Consider the following 18,767-nt stretch of genomic DNA (forward strand, 5'->3'; position numbering starts at 1 on the left):
CATTGATTGAAGAAATAAGAATTTATAGTATCTAAGAATAAAAGCATTAAGATATGGATACCATCAAACTAGAACCAGTGTCCTAATTGTGAATTGGCTACCAATAACTGATTGCATATTGATATATTTGCTAATTAGATATTTATTGATAAAGAAAATAACATTAGTTTATAATGTTTGCACAAGTACTTTATCTTAAAGAATATATGATGTTTGTGTTTCTAACCAAATATTTTGAAGCATTTCTAGTGTTCTAATTCTCTTCAAAGCTTGGAGTCTTTAAATCTGCTTGCCAAAAAATATTGGATACAACAATTGAAGCATTAACCAATTGTTGTCCTTAGCTCAAAAGCTTTTCGATCAACTGGAATATCAGGTGCTTTAAACTTTTCTTAATGTTTGATGTTTATGTTTGTAGTTAGTAATCTTTATTTGCATTCAAAAGTCAATCCTTATCCTTACAATCATCATATAGTTTCCAAGTTACCTTCTAATTTGCTTTAACACTTTTCTAGCTTGCGTCGACTAAAGTAAGGGGAAAATGTGACCAGCGAAGACTTCCAAGCAGTGACATAATCTAAGTTTGGTAACTCTTTTAATTCATAAACATATTTTTAATTGAAGTTATCCAATATATAATATTCATTTATTTTCTTACTCTTTTTTTTCTATGGTTGAGTATATAGAGATGATATAATGTTATACTAATGTTGATATACATTCCATGTTAGGTAGTAGTCAACAATGGGGTTCTCAAAATTTTAATAGACATCAAGATATGGTATTTGATGTTGTTGGTCTTAATCGAGAGCAATATTTTATACAAAATGAAGAGGAACTTCCAAATATGGAAGTTGCCAAATTTTATGAAATGTTAAATTCAACTCAACAACCGTTGTGGCCAAAATGTAAGAATACTTCAGAGTTGTCTACTGCTATTACGATGAGTATAAAATCCAAACATAATATATCACAAGCTTGCTTCAATGATGTGATGAAATTTATGAAAGAATCAAACCATCCTGATAATGTCATTCCTTCTAATTTTAGGGAAACAAAGAAAATTGTAGTAGAGCTTGGTTTATCAAGAATAAAAATAGATTGTTGCATTAATGGGTGTATGTTGTATTACAAAGAGGATAATACTTTGAAAGAATGCAAGTTTTGTACAAACTCTTGATATAAAGAACACAATGAATGTAGGCAAAAATATAAAGATGTTCCTTATAAGAGATTGCATTACTTGCCACTCATTCCTAGACTACAAAGATTATATGCTTCTACAAGATCTGTAGAGTGGTGGCATTATGAAAATCGTAGGCAAGGTGTGTTGTGTCATCCTTCAGATGGAGAAGCTTGGAAACAATTAGATCAATTGTATCCTGAATTTGCCTCAGAACCCTGAAATGTTAGACTTGGCTTGTGTGGTGATGAATTTGCTACATTTAGCCAATCAGCAATACCATATTCTTGTTGGCCAATAATTGTTACACCATATAATCTCCCCCAGAAATATGTATGGTGACTCCTTATATGTTCTTGACTTTGATCATTCCAGGTCTACACAATTCAAAAGCTAAAATTGATGTTTATTTGCAACCATTGGTTGATGAATTATTACAATTATGGAATGATGGTGTCATAACATATTACGCATAAAAAAATCAAAATTTTCGATTAAGAGTTGCATTAATGTGGACAATAAATGATTTTCCTGCCTATGGGATGTTGTCTGGATGGAGTACTGCTGGAAAATTTGAATGTTCAATATGTATGAATAAATCAAAAGCTTTCTCACTAAAGAATGGAAGAAAAGTGACTTTATTGTAATCATGCTTTTAGGAGAATTAAGGAAACCTTTTACAAAAATAGAATTGAGATGAGCCTCTTCAAAGGTTAAATGGTGAACAAGTATATGAGATGGTTTCTAGCATTCTTGAGTCAACTGAAGTGAAGATATGCAATGCTCTTAGCCATAGAAGTTCCCATAATTGGACAAGGAGAAGCATATTTTGGGATTTTCCATATTAAAAAAATAATCTTTTAAGACACAATTTATATGTTATGCATATAGAAAAGAATGTATTTGAAAATGTGATCCACACTATTATGGGCAACAAAGAGAAAACTAAAGACAATGAAAATGCACGATTGGACATGGTAATGTATTGTCATAGGAAGGAGTTATTGTTGAAAACAAATCCTACGTATAAAGCCTAAAGCCAAATTTTGCTTATCAAATGAACAAAAGAATGATGTGTTTGAATGGGTGAAGGGGTTGAAGATGTTGGGTGGTTATGCTTCATATATTTCTAGATGTGTAGATTCAAAATGTGCAAAATTGTATAGGATGTAAAGTCATAATTATCATATTTTTATGAAATGTCTTTTCCCAATAGCTTTGAGAGCTCTTCCTAAGCCCAAATGGAAACCCTAAATCGAGCTTATTCAATTCTTCAGAGATTTGTGTTCAATAGTGCTTCATGAAGATCATTTATTGCAAATGGAACAAAATATTCATGTAATATTGTGTAAGTTAGAACCTATATTTCCACCTGCATTATTTGACTCTATGAAGCACCTACCAATTTATTTGCCTTATGAGGCTAAGATGGGTGGACCGATTCAATATTGTTGGATGTATCCATTTGAAAGGTAATAATAATTTATACCACTTAATATGAATACTAATATATTATACAACTTACAAAATTATTTTATATCACATTTTTTGTACTCATGTTTCTAAATAATATTAAGAAAACAGTGAAGAACAAAAGAAGTGTGGAAGGGTCTATTTGTGAAGCATATTTAATTCAAGAGATATCATATTTCAGTCCTCATTATTTTGTGTCACCAATGTGTGTGGATGTGGGAGTTCATAAAGATCGTATTCAACCAACTTTGTCTATCTTTAAACCATTTGGACAAACAACGGGTAAATGTAAGGAAAGGTGGTTCAATGATAGAGAATGGTCAATTGCTCAATTGCATGTCCTCTTGAATTGTAATGAGATCAAACCATTTATTGAGTAAGTATCAAACCCTACAATATGTTAGTTATAATTCTTTTAACAATAGTTATTGGTTGCTTCCTGTCTCTTTTAACAAATTAATTAAGAATCTACTTTAATTAATTTGAAATAAAAAACAATAGCAAATTTGGTAACGTTGTCGTGAAGCGATCAAATTAACATTACTTAACTCTAGTAACTTCAGTATTGTCAAGTTAGTAGTAAACTAACTAGATAGGGTTAAGCTAACCCTGAGTCGTATCCCAATGAATAAGGAATTGATTTTCAATATTTGACTTTTATCTTATAAAAATCTATCCTAATGCAATTAAAACTATATGATGATATGCAAAAATATAGAGAAGAATTTGAGAATGAAATAGAAAATTAATAAAAGACTTTGAAAAAATTATAATAAAACAAGCCAACTCCACTACTTTCAATATAGATTCTTCATCGGTAATCTTCATATTATTGTTCAATTAACTATTGTTTTTGACTTTAAATTAATTAAAGTAGATTCTTAATTAATTTGTTTGCGTTCTTACTATTAACCAAAGTAAATTCTCAATCAAAAGCAAGAACTTTGTAGATTAATCATAGTAAATTTAATCAAAGTACATTCTCAATTAAATATTACTATGCCTAATCATGTCCATTCTTTTATCTCTAAAATCAAGCAAAGAGATAATTAACCAAAGTAAATTATTGATTAATTCTAGTTAAATTTTTTACCTCTAATCAAAGTACATTCTCAATTGTTAGCAAAAACTCATTCAATCATATGAAAATTTCTAAATTTAATCAAAGTACATTCTCAATCAAAATTAAAAACCCTTGAAGTCATATGAATGATATGCATATAGATTAAAACATCTCACTAATTAGCTATAATGTAAAAATCATCATTTTTCACATAATTCAAATATAAAATACATAGATGAATTAAAACCTCAACAATAAGAAAAAGAACAAACAAATTTATTTCATTCTAACCTCATAATCCATAATGAAATTACAGTGAGTTACGACAGATTCATGGTGGTTTGAAGGTGTAGATTCGTGAGTTGTTGCGCGTCAATGGTGGGATTTGAATAATGTAGTGGCTGTCAGCGAGGTTGCGGTGTTGCAGATCTGCGAGTGATGGCAGCATTGATTACAGGAGGCTAGGGTTTCATGTGTGAGATGAAGGGTTCAAGGTGATGAGGTGACAGTGTGTGATGGAGCAGATTTGAAAGTTGGGGATTGCCACATGGCATGATCTGGTTGAATTGGGTTTAAGTTGTAGGAGGAGTGTAACCTAGTAGAAACTAGGGGTCCAAAATAGGTTCTTGGGTGGTCCACTTGAAGAAGGTGTGTGTAAAATAAAAATTGGGGGTACATTTAGCTCTTGAATTATTTCTTTCCAGAATTTACTGATTTTGGACTTACCTTGTAACTCGAAACATTTTCAAATCCACACTTTTAATGACCCAAATTATATTCCAGCTGCATTAACAAATGTTAGAATATTCAATAATATTTTACGCAACTAAAGTCACTTTTTATGCGATTTTTATCTTACAAACTCAATAAATCCAATAATCACAAATCATGATTAAATCTATGTTTTAAGCACTAAAATTCAATTAAATACCCAAATCTAAATATTAAATGAGGGCAAAAATTTGAACTCATCAGTTATATATAATTTTAATATTATCTTTTGTAGCACATATGTACAATCTTTGAAAGATGTGTATTATGAGAATCTCAACAATGATATCATTGATACACAAATAAAAGTTGATTTCCCATGGTGGTTTTTTCAACTAGGACCTCCTACTACTTTAAACTCTTAATCCATTCTCCTATAAATGAAATATATAATTTTAAAACAATTTTATAACCATTGAAAATAAATAAATTTATTTAAAATTTTACAATTCAATTTATAAAGTTGTTATTTTTAAACCAACTCTAACATTTGTATATAAATTATTGATATATAAATATTTGAAACAATACTTAAATAAAGTTCATTGCAAAATATACATTTAAATAAATATAATTTTTTTAAAATATCAATTATAATAAAAATACCATTGTAAAATTTATATAAAAATTAAATTTGTTATAGGGATGAAATTGATTCAGTTTTAAAAAAATTGGAACTAAATTGAGAACTAAATAAGAAATACTCGAACTACATTGAGACTTTTCACATCCAATAGTGACACGTGGCACTGTCACTACCACATCACATTGTCTCTGGCACGTGGCACAATATTAGATTGCCACGTGACATTTTTTTTAAAAAAATTATAAAATATATTAAAAATTTTTAAAATTTTAAAAAATCAAAAAAATCATGTGTTGACACGTGACACATAGTTAACACCGTTTGTGTACTACTAATGGATAGGACCTAATTGCAATGAATTTTCCAAAACAGGGACTCAATTGAGTCAAATAAAAATGAGGGGACCTACTTGAGATTTCGCTACAAAAATGGGATCTTTGGAATGATATAACCAATATAATACAAGAAAAAAAAACTATAGAGAGAAACTCTAAGATAAAACATCTTCACATTTAAATAATCAAATATAAAAACACTAAATTCTTAAAAATATTTCTTTACTTTTTCATATTTAAATACAATAAAAATAATCAAATTTGTGTCAAATATCTTAAATTGCCATATTTTTAAATTTCTATTTTTATATTTCTTCAAAATATAAAAATTTCTATAATTTTTCTATTTTCAAAATTTTATGCATTTTAATTTAAAATTCTATATTTATATTTATTTTCTTAATTTCAATTTTTTTTCTAAATATTTAATAAATTTTAATACTTTTTCTATTTTAAATGTTTTAAAATTTTCAATTAAAAATTTTGATATTTTGTTCTATTTTATATTTTTATATTTGTTTCTAATGAAATTTTCTATATTTATATAATTTTAAATATTTTTTATATTTTTTCCAAATAGAAATTTTTATTTTTTCAAACATAAAAAAATAATTAAGATGTGAAATAATGGTGGTAATAAAGATGTGAAAGAGCCTAGCATAGTAAAAGAAATCGAGTTTTTAAAGCAAGTTCTTGAACTTTAATGATTGTTATAATTATTGATTTAGTCTCCCAATTTTTTGAGTTGGTTAAATTTGGGTTTCGAATGTTTCGAAGGTTCAATTTGGTCTTTGAGTTTTTGGAATGTTCAATTTGGTACCCTTATTTTTTTAAGTGTTTCAGTTTTGTACCTCCCGTTATATTCCAGTTAACACTGTTTGTATAGTGGTGAGTTGTCATTGTGCAATATAAACGTGGGTGAAGTTGTTAATTGGGTTGGTTTGTTTGTTGGGTATACTTAACATCATTATAGTCTTTCTATTGATGTTTCCTTGATCAAGTGTATTCAGTATGATATTAAGATTAGTTGTTTAATTTGTTTCACAATGACAACTCAGCATTATACAAACAATGTTAACTAGAATATAACGTGAGATACCAAATTGAATCTTCTAAAAACTCGGGGACCAAATTGAACAAACTAAAAAAATTGGGCGACCAAATTAATAATTATACCTTAATGATTTAACGTTGAGATTTGCTAAAAGTTAGTTTTTTTTTTTATTTTTGAGTAATGCTATTCAACTTTTTCACTTCTAACTCTAGATCATTTGTTCTTTTTATGCTTTCTCCACTTGACTTTGAACAAATTGTCTCTCTATATTTTTCTTTGTCATTGATACACTTCCTATACCTTGTAAATGAATTGGTTTTATTCCTAGTACAAATGAAAAATGTTTAACCAATGGTATTGGTACTTTTGAAATTTCTTCTTCATACACTTCACCCACATTTTTCAAATATTTTGTACAACATTTAAAATATTTTATAAAAGTAACATCAAAGTGTTATGAATATGATTAGATCAAATAAAGAAATATTTCAAATATAAAGTAAATTTAATGGTAATATCACACTCAAAATGTCAACATATGATCCAAACATAAAGTAAGTTGATTACTCTAAATATTCCCATATTTGATCTTATCAACATATTTCAACATAAACAACGTAACTTTACCTTAAACTTTGAATCATTTCACTTGCTACTTATTAACCAAATTCGATCTTGAGGGGTGTACATTATTTGGTGTACCTTTGTTTTCGATGTATGTTCACTACAATAAATATAAGCATTTGTAACAAAAAAAATAGTGATGAAGATAAATTTTGTAACAAAATAATATACTATTTGTGTCAAAACACTACAAAAAAACTCTTAAATAATAACCAATTTTATTGACTAAAACTTGTTAATCATTATAATAACTCATTTAGATACCAATTTATAAAATAAAACATTATTGGTTACTAAAATAATAACTACTATGAATAAAAAATTATAATTGGCCTCTAATTCGGTCACTACTTAATTAGAGACTAATTTAGAAACTAATTTCTTTGGTAGCCAAAACCTTGGTAGTTAATGTTTAGTGACAAATTTATAAACTAATTCATTTGGTAGCCCAAACCTTGGTAGCTAAATTTTAGACATCAATTTAGAGATCAATTATAATTTTTTATTTATAAAAGTGACTATTTTTGTATCCAATAATATTTTATTTTGTAAATTGATATCTAAATTGCTCACTATAGTGACTAACAATTTTTTCTCACTAAAATTGGTTGTTAGTAAGAGATTTTATTGTAGTAAAATTTAATAAAAAAACTAAAATACATCTTATTAATTTATAAATTAATAGTTATTAATTATTATTTATTAGAATGATAAATATTTGTCTTAATAGTTGTTGCAACCTAAATCGTGATGGGATGACTAACTTAAAAAAATATATTTTAAAATAAAACCACTTTTGGGAGTCGCCACCATAGTTTATTCTGGAAAACTATAGAAAACCATAAAGATAAGAAAAGTCTGAAGAAAAACCGGATGCTTGAATTCGTGAGTCGCTTACATTGTAGGGAAGGTATCAGTACCCTACAATGCGTGTCCAAAGAAGATGATGTGGTTTTAAAGATGTTTAATTTTTCCTAAAAATAATACGAAAATAATATAAAATAATTTTTAGCTTTTGTGGAGTCCCAAAAATAATAAGAAAATAATACCAAACTCTTTGTTCGAGACTCTGACTCACTGACGACAAATGTTCTCCCCCCCCCTCTATTTCTCTTTTCTGCTGACTTTGTGTTTTATGTATGATGATGATGATGAATTTTTTGTGGCAGGTGTGGATGATGGGAGTTTGAAAACCCCTATCCAGAACTTGTATGTGTGCATGATGAGGATGAAAGACTGATGGTAATGGAGGTTTCCGGATGAAGCTGGAGTGAAGATGAATGAAGAATGAGAATGGGTTTTGGAGCCTTGTTATGCGTGTGTGAGGATAATAGTGAAGTTGGTTCTGTCTTAGAGTTAATGAAAGGTTAATGTGATCATCTGTGATGAAGGTGTGTTTTCTAGTTCCTGGTTCCGAGAGAGGGGGAATGAAGTATTTTGTGTTTGTTTGTTGTGATATGAAAATATGGTTATGATTATGTACGACGGAGATCAAGGTTTAGTTAATGCATGTTTGGTTTTGGAGGTCAAGGAGTGTGGACAAGTTCTAAAGTGGGGATCAACATTGTTAGGATGATGGAGGAATAATGGTTGAGAATGAAGGAGATTATGGAATTTAATGTGAAGGCTAAAGATAATGATGAGAGGAACCTGTAAAATTGGTGAGGCTAAAGATAATGATGAGAGGAACCTGTAAAATTGGAGAGGAACCTGTAAGCCAAGAATGAGGGGGTGAATTGGCTATTTAAAATTTTTTAGAAAGCTTAAAACTATTTTCAATTGAATCAAATAGACTGGAAAGTTAGGATGTAAAAGTTGCAAACCAGTACATTTACAATCAGTCAAAATATAAAACAACAGACTAATTTGTTCTTGAGCTATGAAACAATCAATTAAAATGACAAATCAGTTGGCTAAAATATGGAGAATTTATGCAGAATATAAAATTCGTAGATTTAACTCAAACAACAATCTTTTACAAACAAGACTTGTTCTAATCAATATTTCTAACTATTATACAGTCTCAGATTACACAAGAAAGCATTAAAACACAACAAATAGTGGATTACTTGATTTTCTTCGGATTTTAAAGTGATTCAAAATAAGTGAGATGAGGGAAAGAGAATTGCACAATTGTTTTTATACGGGTTCACTCAATCACAGAGCTACATCCATTTTACAAGGACAACCAGAGCCTGGTTTCCACTATATTCAAAAGTTTTACAAATCAAACACCAAGATTAGACTTTTGAACAAAGAACCACACAAGATATTTGACTCACAAAAATCTAGACAACTACCCTGCAAGAATCACACTTATAAACCTGAAATCACATCAGGCAAACAACCAGAGGCACACGAAAATCCAAACCTGATGGTGGCTCTCCCTAGCTAACCATACATGTGTTCTTCAAGCTACTCACAAGCCAAAATTCCTCCAAGATCAACAAAGATATTCAAACTTCACATTGCAGTTGTGTATTGCAGAGAGAGAGAGAGTTTTCTAGAGAAGAATGACAAGATTTCACACTCCAAAACTCAGAAACTTAACTCTACTCTCGAAAACACAACATATATAGTTTGGTTTAAGTGAAATCAATCGATTGAATTTTCCATACAGTCAGCTGATTTCACTTGACTTAAGTGAAAATAGTCAATTGAAAAAAAAATTAATTGACTGAATGCATTCATACCAGAAACTATATACTGCAAGCCTTTTAACTTTTTAAAACCCATTTTAATAGATTAAAAGAGACACACCAAGACTAACAAGACATCTAACCTATGTTATATAGCCTACCAACATGATATAACACCAAAATATTTACATTTAACATATTATTTCCATATTTAACACATTAAAAACTTAATTTTCAAGTGGATCCTCATCAATCTTCATCAACCGCATGTGATCTTCATGCACTTGGCTTTATTAATTATTTGCTTCAAGCTTGCTTGTGTCAACAAGATGGAAATTATGTTTTTCAGTGGAGGTAAGAGATTGAGTAGGTCTCTAATATCTATTATGTGTAAAAAGAGTGTGAAAGGTGACAGATGGTGTAGGCTTTGTTTGAGCAACAACATCTTTCATATACAAGCATAGCATAATTGTGTGCCAACAACAAATGTAGTACATGAAACACAGCAAGCTTCACACAATGTTAAAACATGTTGTTACCGTACTTACCTCTCAGAGCTCCTCGGTGGTTTTGGCTCTTTCTTCCCTTTGTTCTCGATTCCTGCTTTTCTCCTCTTTTCAGTTTTGGTTCTCCTTTCTGTTAGATGTGTATTTTGAAAGTAAACTTTTTTTATCTCTAGAAGAGTGGGTTACCCCCTTGTGCTATGGAGTTGTATCCATTCCTCCCTTTCAGATGGCTCATATTGTTATTACCATGCCACTTTCCTCTTTCATTTATATTTTGTTTGAACTTTTAAAAATGGCCAAAAGCACAATGCAGGTTGCCCCCCTCTTACTCCACCAACGCTGCTATACTGCCATGTTATGACTGCCATAGGTGTAGTGATATAGATACCCAAAAAAAAATTATGCCAAGACCCAAAAAGGGGCAAAAACATGAAAATCTAGCCAACGCCATTTCTTCGACCAGCAAGCCTAGTGCGAGCTCAGCTAGAGAGCCAATAGAGCTCCCATGATTTAATTCAAAGAAATTTTGCCCAACGACTCTAAGTGGCACCAACGTAAACCAAGTTAGTGAGCTCTCCAAATTTGGTGTCTATGATCGTGGTCATACCCGACCAAATAAAACAATTAAATGTAATACTCAGTAGTTAAACCAAGGTCATCTCCTAGTGACCAAACCTTTCATTTAAAGCTTTCTAGATTGAAATTCTACACAAGGGGGGTTGGCAAATTCAAATGCTTACAACAAATTAAATGAAATGCAATAGTGATTAAAACGTACTGACTTCCTCGATTAACACCTCTGCCTACTCTTAATCCACTAGACAATCACCCACTAAGCAAAAGTTACAATCAAGTTTCATTATGCAATTAAGCAATGCATACATCCATGAATTCGTGGCAGCCAAGCTACATACATTAAGCATGAACATAACCCAACCCAAACATATCCAATTAATCTGTAAATTAAGTATAAACAAATGAACCACATGTATTCCACGAATTTAAGATAAAGACATGGCATATTTCACAAAACAAGCATAACCTCAAAGCTTCATTGCATTTTTTATCAAGGAGTCAATACACGAATTTAGCAAGCCATTGAAATAGAGTTAAACACTTCAAAATGGAAATGCTGAAAACAGAACATTAAACCCTAACTTGGGTCTTATGGAAACGCAAATTCAAAAGCAAATGAGAATTCTAAAGCTTTAATGGAACAAAAATGGCTGTTGTGATATAAAAAACTGAAAACCCCATACACGGGCATTATTCCATGTTAATGAAATCAACAAAATGAAATTCCAAAGCTAGCAAATGAGTTGAAAACATAAAACCCACATTAGGTGATGTCAATAATGCATAAAAACGTTAAAAACGAGTGCTAAAACGTGAAAAAGAAAGAGGCACCTTCATGGGTCACCAACTAAGCTCAATAACGTGAAAAATGGAGAATGAAGAAGATGGTAGTGGCTCCCCATGAGAAGGAAGAATACTCTCAGCAAGAATACTCTCACCCAACAACCACTAAGTTAGTGAGTTCTTTGACTTTGGTGTTGCCTAGTGGGAACACTCTTGCCCAACTACTCTACATAATGCAGAGAGATAAACTTACAATATGAAAGCTCCAACCATACCAAAAACCATTCTCACACTTGATACAAGTTTCAGGCATATTGTATTCATGTTTAAACAACTTAATTAAGCGCATATCATCACAATTGCAATGTCACTCATAAAATTCCCAATATTTATCACACCAATCTAAATATTTAACTGGACTTTTCTACAATCCAATACAACAACTCAAAACAATCAACATGCTAAATGAATACACAATTTACAGTCTTAGGTTCACAAAACATCAATTAAACACAAGTTAACATGAATTGGCTAAAAGTAAGTCTCCCTCATCTTGTTTGACAGCTCTAACCATTCTAAGAGTAAAAACACAATCAACCCCACAAGAAGCTTTATCTACACATAGAAACATCACAAAAATTATTTGACCATATCATTATGATCACTGATGATCAAGGATCCACATTGATGACTTTAAGATCACATACAACTAGAGAAAGCCTACATGCAAGGAGAAAAACATATTAGACCCAAGAAAAAGAAAAAAATGAACTTACTCAAACGGAAAAACTGATTGGTAGGATTTGAAGAGCTCACTATGAAGAGCACTCATATAGTCTCAAATCTTCAAAAGGGTGGATAGAGAGTGAGATACAAAAGAGAAAATGTCAAGAACTCTAGAAAAATGATTTTTAGATATATGGTGTCTTTTAAAATACTGAAACTCATTTATAACAAAACTATGTATACTAAAACATTTTTTTTAAATAATTGAGTCTCACTATTTTAAATCACTATAAATCCTAAAATAATATTTTTTAGGTCGTCATGAAAAAGATTTAAATTTATGTTTAGACGTAAATGTGAGATCCTTTTTTCATTAGTTAACATTATTTTAAAATGCAATTAATGATAATAAATAAAAATATTGTCACTATTTATAAATTAATTGTGACAAAAAAAAACATGTCACCAATTACATTTAAAAAAGCTGAAAGCTCATATTTGTTACTAAAAATGTTACATAATAAAATTATTTTTCTTATAATAACAATACAATTAATATTAAATTTATTAACTATTTATAAATTAATAATTATTTGTTATTGCTGACAAACTAATAATGTCTTAGAAATTTATTTGTATATAATTATTAAATATATATAAATATATATATATATATATATATATATATATATATATATATATATATGAATTATTTGGCTATGATTGTCTAACTTGATCTATCTAATGGTTATTTTAAAATAAAATAAGGCATTTTAAACTAAGAAGGAACTAAAGTTGCATATATAATCAAGTTAGAGAGCCTATTCAAGTAAATTTAGGAGTTAAAACATTGATACAACGCTAAGTGGTACCATAACAAAGTTGGACGCCATATGAAAAACACAAGTTAGAGAGCTCTAGAGGTCCAGGGTATCAGGCGCTCTTTTGGACCATCAGACACTCTCAAGTAAGTAAGTCCTAGGGGGTTTAGCACCGAGCGCCACCCACTTAGTGTCGGGCTTCAATGGCTTAGCGTCAGGCACCATATATCCAGGGGGTTTTCTTAAGCTTTTAGCCCCGAGCGCCACTTACCAATCATTGGGTGCCATTGTGTTTTCCTATTCTAAATTATATTAGGAAAATTGAGATTCCTATTTTGTTAACCATTGGATGAAGCTACAATTTTGACAACTGATCCTAGACATATGAATCTTCACTTTGGCCATTGGGATCTTTGAGTAGAGGTTTGTGATTAGAGTAACTATTTTTCCAATATTTATATAATTATTATTAATATTGTAATTGAATGTTAAGCTAATGCAATAAAAAATAATGAATTACTAACATTTCATTTGAAATAAATAATGTGATTGATGTTATGTGATGAGTTTGGATTGAGATAAAATCCATAGGTGTTACATGGTGGAATGATTTAAGATTATAGGAGAATGTAATGCTTGAATTGCTCGTAATGTAGATGAACTGAGAATATTTCTACGTTTGGTTGTATGCTTTGGGGATAATGTAGGGATTTCCAAGGAGGAAATACTACATTGATCTTGTGTTACGTAATGTATTAAGGGTGTTTGAGGGGATTATCCTGACTCTTCTAGGATCCTACTCATATAGAGCAAGATGTCTAGTTGTGAAAGTTGAAGGAGGTTCTATATTTGCAAGTTTGGTGGTGAACCAAACTTACAAGTATGGGATTAACCCCGTCATGTTCTATGGAAGGGGGATTGCCCAGCCTTGATATATAGTTATAGCTCCTATAAAGCAAGAGTGAGAAATGATAGGAGCATGATCTCTAAATCTACTCAATACACATGTGTTCAGGAAATAGTCAAATGTCAATGTTGTATGAGTCGTTGATGAGTCATTATTTTCTTCCATTTCATTAGCCTTTGTGTACCCATTAGACAGTTGATTAGTGCTTAATTGTTCATCATTAGAGTGTTTTTCATCTGTTGGGCTTTATTGGGCCACTATTCCGAATTTGGACTAATTTCACATTATTTGGCCTAATTTTTGTCTTTAATTATTTTTAGGTATTTGGGTGAAGCAATTTTGGAGCTTGGACATTAATATTTAGTTGAAGAGACTTTCCACATTATTGCCACATCATTTCCATGTCATTTCCACGTCAGCAAAGTTAATGGGTCAACATTTGAGGCCCAGAGTGGCATTTTTTGTAAATCTGAGTGGCAGAGTGGCAATTTTGTAAAAATGAGTGGCAAGGGTGATATGACCACGCAAATTAGGTCTGCATGAGGAGGAAGCCGCCACTTCATCTTCTACATTCTCTCCAACTCCATTTTTTCGTGGTCCAAGCTTCCATTGATGCCTCCCCTTGTAGTTTTTCACATTTTTGGGTTATTTTTACCGTTTTTATGCACATTTGACAGCACCCATTGAGGGTTTTGCGTTTTGATTTCGTTTTCTACATTGGGCAGCTCATTTTGTGATTTCATTGAGTTGAAACAATACCCATTCATGGGGTTTTCGCATTTATATATGATAGCACCGTTTGGCATTCCATTTAAGCTTTGAAATCTCTATTTTTGCTCTTAAATTGCGTTTTCAGATTTGATAAGTTAGGTTTCTTGGTTCTGTTTTGTGATTGCAGTTTTGAAATGTTTAATTTTTCATTTTCCATGTCTAGCTAAATTCGTGTACTGACTCCTTGATGAAAAATGCAATGAAGCTTTGAGGTTGTGCTTGTTTTGTGAAATCTGCCATGTTTTTGTTCTGAATTCGTGGAATGCATGTGGTGAATCTGTTAATGCTTAATTTACAGAGTAATTGCATACGTTTTGGTTAAGATACGTTCATGCTTAATGTATGTAGGTTGGCTGTCACGAATTTAAGGATGTGTGCATTGCTTAATTGCATAATGAAGCTAGATTGTAATTTTCGCTTAGTGAATTATTATCTAGTGGATTGAGACAAGGCATAGTTGGTGTTACTTTGGTGGCCTATGATAAGTGAATTTGCGTTTGAATCAAGGATGTCAATACGATTTTAATCACTGTAGCATTTAATTTAATATGTTGATTAGCGTTCTGAATCTGTCTGCCAAACCCCCCCTCTATGTTATTGTTGTGTTCATCTGGAAATTTCGCTTTGAATGAAAATATTGGTCATTGGGAGACGACTTGGTTCACTTTCATATACTATATTTAATATGTTTTAATTTAGTGGCGTACGACCTCTATCAAATTTGGCGTCGTTGCCGGGGACCAATCGTTTCGTTCAAAGAAAAATTTTCACTGTGTTTGTGTTTTGTGTTTTGGTGTGTGTGTGTAGTTCAAGTGTGGTTGAGTTGGTATATGTTCATTGTGATGTTAATGTTGTGTTAAGTTCAGTGCCTATTTCCATTTCTGTGCATTTCTGTGTAGTGTAGTGAATAGTGTTGCGGCGCGCATGAATAGTGTCACTTGTAGTAGTGAATAGTGTTTGAATAGTGTCCGAATCTGGCATTTTTAACTTCTGGATTTTTGTTTTGGCAGCTACGGTGCTTGTTTTAACTTGAAATTTTTTCCCCCCACTTCTAAGACATTGAGTTTGATAGGAAAAATAGCTGGAGCAATTGGTATGGTCTGAGTTAAGAGATTCAAAAATTTTTTGGACTGATTTTTAGTGAAACTTCAGAGGACCATAACTTTTGCTCTGGTTATCAGAATCACTATTATTTTATATGCATTTGGGGTGGAATTTGATTTCCCACCTTATTGAAACCCGCTCCGTCGGTTTGCAAACTCAGATTCACCAGAAAAAGCCATTTTCTACATTTCAGCAATCTTTTTTGTGATTTTTCTTCATTTTTTCCACTTTTGAAAAATGTTAAAAATACTTGTGTTTTGAGTTTTAATCTGATTTTTTTTGTGCTTCTGTTTGACCACTCAAAGGAATATCCTACCAATTTTGAAGTCATTTGGAGGTCGTTTGAGTATACCTGTAGTTATACCCTTTGTTATGCCAATATCACCACAATTAATGCTTTTTGGTGCATGACTAGGGGAAACCCAAGTGCATTACAACCATTTGACCCTGAGATTGATAGGACATTCCACAGAGGAAGTAGGCATCTTAGGAATCCATCTTTGCATGCTGAATATTCAGTGACATTTCCTGATTCTTCTGATTCTCATTACATTCCTGACACTCCTCATTCTTTGCATTCTGAGCATACTGCACCATGAGTGAGGTCACTGCACCACAGTTCACTTATGATAGTTTATGCATTCAATACCCTGAGGAGGAGGTTCCATATGTGCTCAAAACTGGTTTAATACACTTGTTGCCAAAGTTCCATGGTCTTGCAGGTGAGGACCCGTGCAAACACTTGAAGCAGTTTCATGTCGTCTGTTCCACCATGAAGCCTGCAGATGTACAAGAGGACCATGTATACTTGAAGGCTTTCCCTCATTCTTTGGAGGGTAATGCGAAAGACTGGTTGTACTACCTAGCACCCAGGTCCATCACAAGCTGGGATGACCTGAAGAGATTGTTCCTTGCCAAGTTCTTTCCTGCTTCAAGGACAACAGCCATAAGGAAGGAGATTTCTGGCATCAAGCAGCAATCTGGGGAGACCCTTTATGAGTAATGGGAGAGGTTCAAGAATCTATGTTCAAGCTGTCCACACCATCAGATTTCTGAACATCTCCTTCTGCAGTATTTTTATGAAGGCTTTCACCACATGGATCGAAATACGATTGATGCTGCAAGTGGTGGTGCCCTTGGTAACATAACCCCAGCTGCAGCCAGACAACTAATAGAGAACATGACTTCAAATTCTCAACAATTTGGCACAAGGAATGATGTCATAGTTGTTAGAGGTGTTCATGATGTAGGAGCAGCCGAGTACACGAAGAAGTTGGAGAGTAAGATTGATGCTCTTACCACACTGGTCAACCAACTTGCTTCCAATCAGAGAGCTCCAGCTGCAAGAGTTTGTGGCCTTTGTACATCTGTTGATCATTTTACAAACTCTTGCCCAACATTGCAACAACAGGCTGCTTCTCCTTCTTCTTCTACACCAGTGGACACACCTCAGGCCTATGCAGCAAATATTTTCAACAACAATAGGCCCCAACAGCAACAACAAAACCACCATGATTTGTCAACCAACAGATATAATCCAGGATGGAGGAATCACCCTAATTTGAGATGGGGAAACCAGGGTAACCAGCAGCACCAACAATTTCAAAATGTGCAACCACCTCAACAACAAAGAGTTGCACCTGCACCACAAGCTGCTCCTGTTCCACCTGTACCCACACCAGCTCCTGCTGCAGCACCTGTACCTTCTTCTTCTACTTCATTGGAGGAGTTAGTCAGGATGATGACCCTTCAAAATATGCAATTCCAGCAGGAGACTAGGGCCTCAATCCAGAGTTTGACAAATCAAATGGGGCAAATGGCCACTCAGCTAAACCAGGCACAAGCTCAGAATTCTGACAAGCTTCCATCACAAACGGTGGAAAATCCTAGGAATGTGAGTGCCATTACTTTGAGATCTGGGAAGAACATTGAAGTTCCCACTTTCGAGCCTACACCTCCAAAGGAAGCCGACCCTGCCACACTTCAGAGAAAGCGTGATGCTCATGCAGCTGGTCCTTCCACATCTGGTGCGACTTCTACACCTTCCACCTCTACTGCTGCACCTTCCATACCTCTTCCTTTCCCTCCAAGAGCCATTCCAAGCAAAAAGATGGAGGAGGTTGACAGGGAGATCTTAGAAACTTTCAGGAAGGTGGAGGTGAACATACCTCTGTTGGATGCCATTAAACAAATTCCCAGATATGCAAAGTTCTTGAAGGAGCTATGCACGCACAAAAGGAGGCTAAAGGGTAACAAAAAGATCAGCATGGGTAGAAACGTGTCAGCATTGATAGGTAAATCTGTTCCTCAGATTCCTGAGAAGTGCAAGGACCCAGGTACATTTTGTGTACCTTGCATCAGAGGTAACAATAAATTTGAAAATGCAATGCTTGATCTTGGTGCTTCGATAAATGTAATGCCTTTGTCTATTTTTAAATCTCTTTCTCTTGGACCCCTGCAACCTACGGGAGTGGTGATTCAGTTGGCAAATAGAAGTGTTGCCCACCCCGCAGGTTTGGTTGATGATGTTTTGGTTCGTGTTGGTGAATTGATTTTCCCTGCTGATTTTTACATTCTTGATATGGAAGAGGGATTTTCACATGGTTCTGCACCAATCATTTTAGGCAGACCATTTTTGAAAACTGCACGAACCAAAATTGATGTCCATGCAGGTACTTTTTGCATGGAGTTTGATGATATTGTTGTGCGATTTAACATTCTGGATGCCATGAAACATCCTTCTGAGGATCATTCTGTTTTTCACATGGATATTATTGATGATGCTGTTGATGGATTGATTTCTGATTTCCACTCTTTGCATGCATTGAAACATTCATCCGTGTCT

At 32.6% G+C, this 18,767-nt stretch overlaps 1 protein-coding gene, 1 non-coding gene and 1 pseudogene across 2 annotated transcripts; 2 read left to right on the forward strand and 1 right to left on the reverse strand.

Annotated features, from left to right (window-relative positions):
• Positions 1-706: 706 nt before the first annotated feature.
• Positions 707-16,521, forward strand: LOC146883633 (uncharacterized; annotated as a pseudogene).
• A 344-nt stretch (positions 16,522-16,865) lies between these two features.
• Positions 16,866-16,972, reverse strand: LOC146883634 (small nucleolar RNA R71). Its single transcript, XR_014984739.1, has one exon. It is a non-coding gene; the product is annotated as a small nucleolar RNA R71 (small nucleolar RNA).
• A 46-nt stretch (positions 16,973-17,018) lies between these two features.
• Positions 17,019-18,175, forward strand: LOC146883635 (uncharacterized). The gene is made up of 3 exons (XM_085666665.1): positions 17,019-17,621; positions 17,751-18,080; positions 18,122-18,175. Exons 1-3 carry the CDS (start codon positions 17,019-17,021, stop codon positions 18,173-18,175), a joined length of 987 nt encoding a protein of 328 aa, XP_085522791.1.
• Positions 18,176-18,767: the final 592 nt, after the last annotated feature.

Source organism: Vigna unguiculata, chromosome 9 (assembly GCF_037176805.1).
Source record: "Vigna unguiculata cultivar grain cowpea cultivar isolate G323 ecotype 2 chromosome 9, ASM3717680v1, whole genome shotgun sequence".
Classification (NCBI taxonomy): domain Eukaryota; kingdom Viridiplantae; phylum Streptophyta; class Magnoliopsida; order Fabales; family Fabaceae; genus Vigna; species Vigna unguiculata.

Bases quoted from the DNA above. Each gene is read 5' to 3' on its own strand.
- LOC146883635 (XM_085666665.1), top strand. From the start codon at position 17,019: ATGGATCGAAATACGATTGATGCTGCAAGTGGTGGTGCCCTTGGTAAC. The intron at 17,622-17,750 runs GTACCTTCTTCT...ATGGCCACTCAG, and splicing joins CAGCTCCTGCTGCAGCACCT to CTAAACCAGGCACAAGCTCA. The intron at 18,081-18,121 runs GTGAACATACCT...ACAAATTCCCAG, and splicing joins AAACTTTCAGGAAGGTGGAG to ATATGCAAAGTTCTTGAAGG.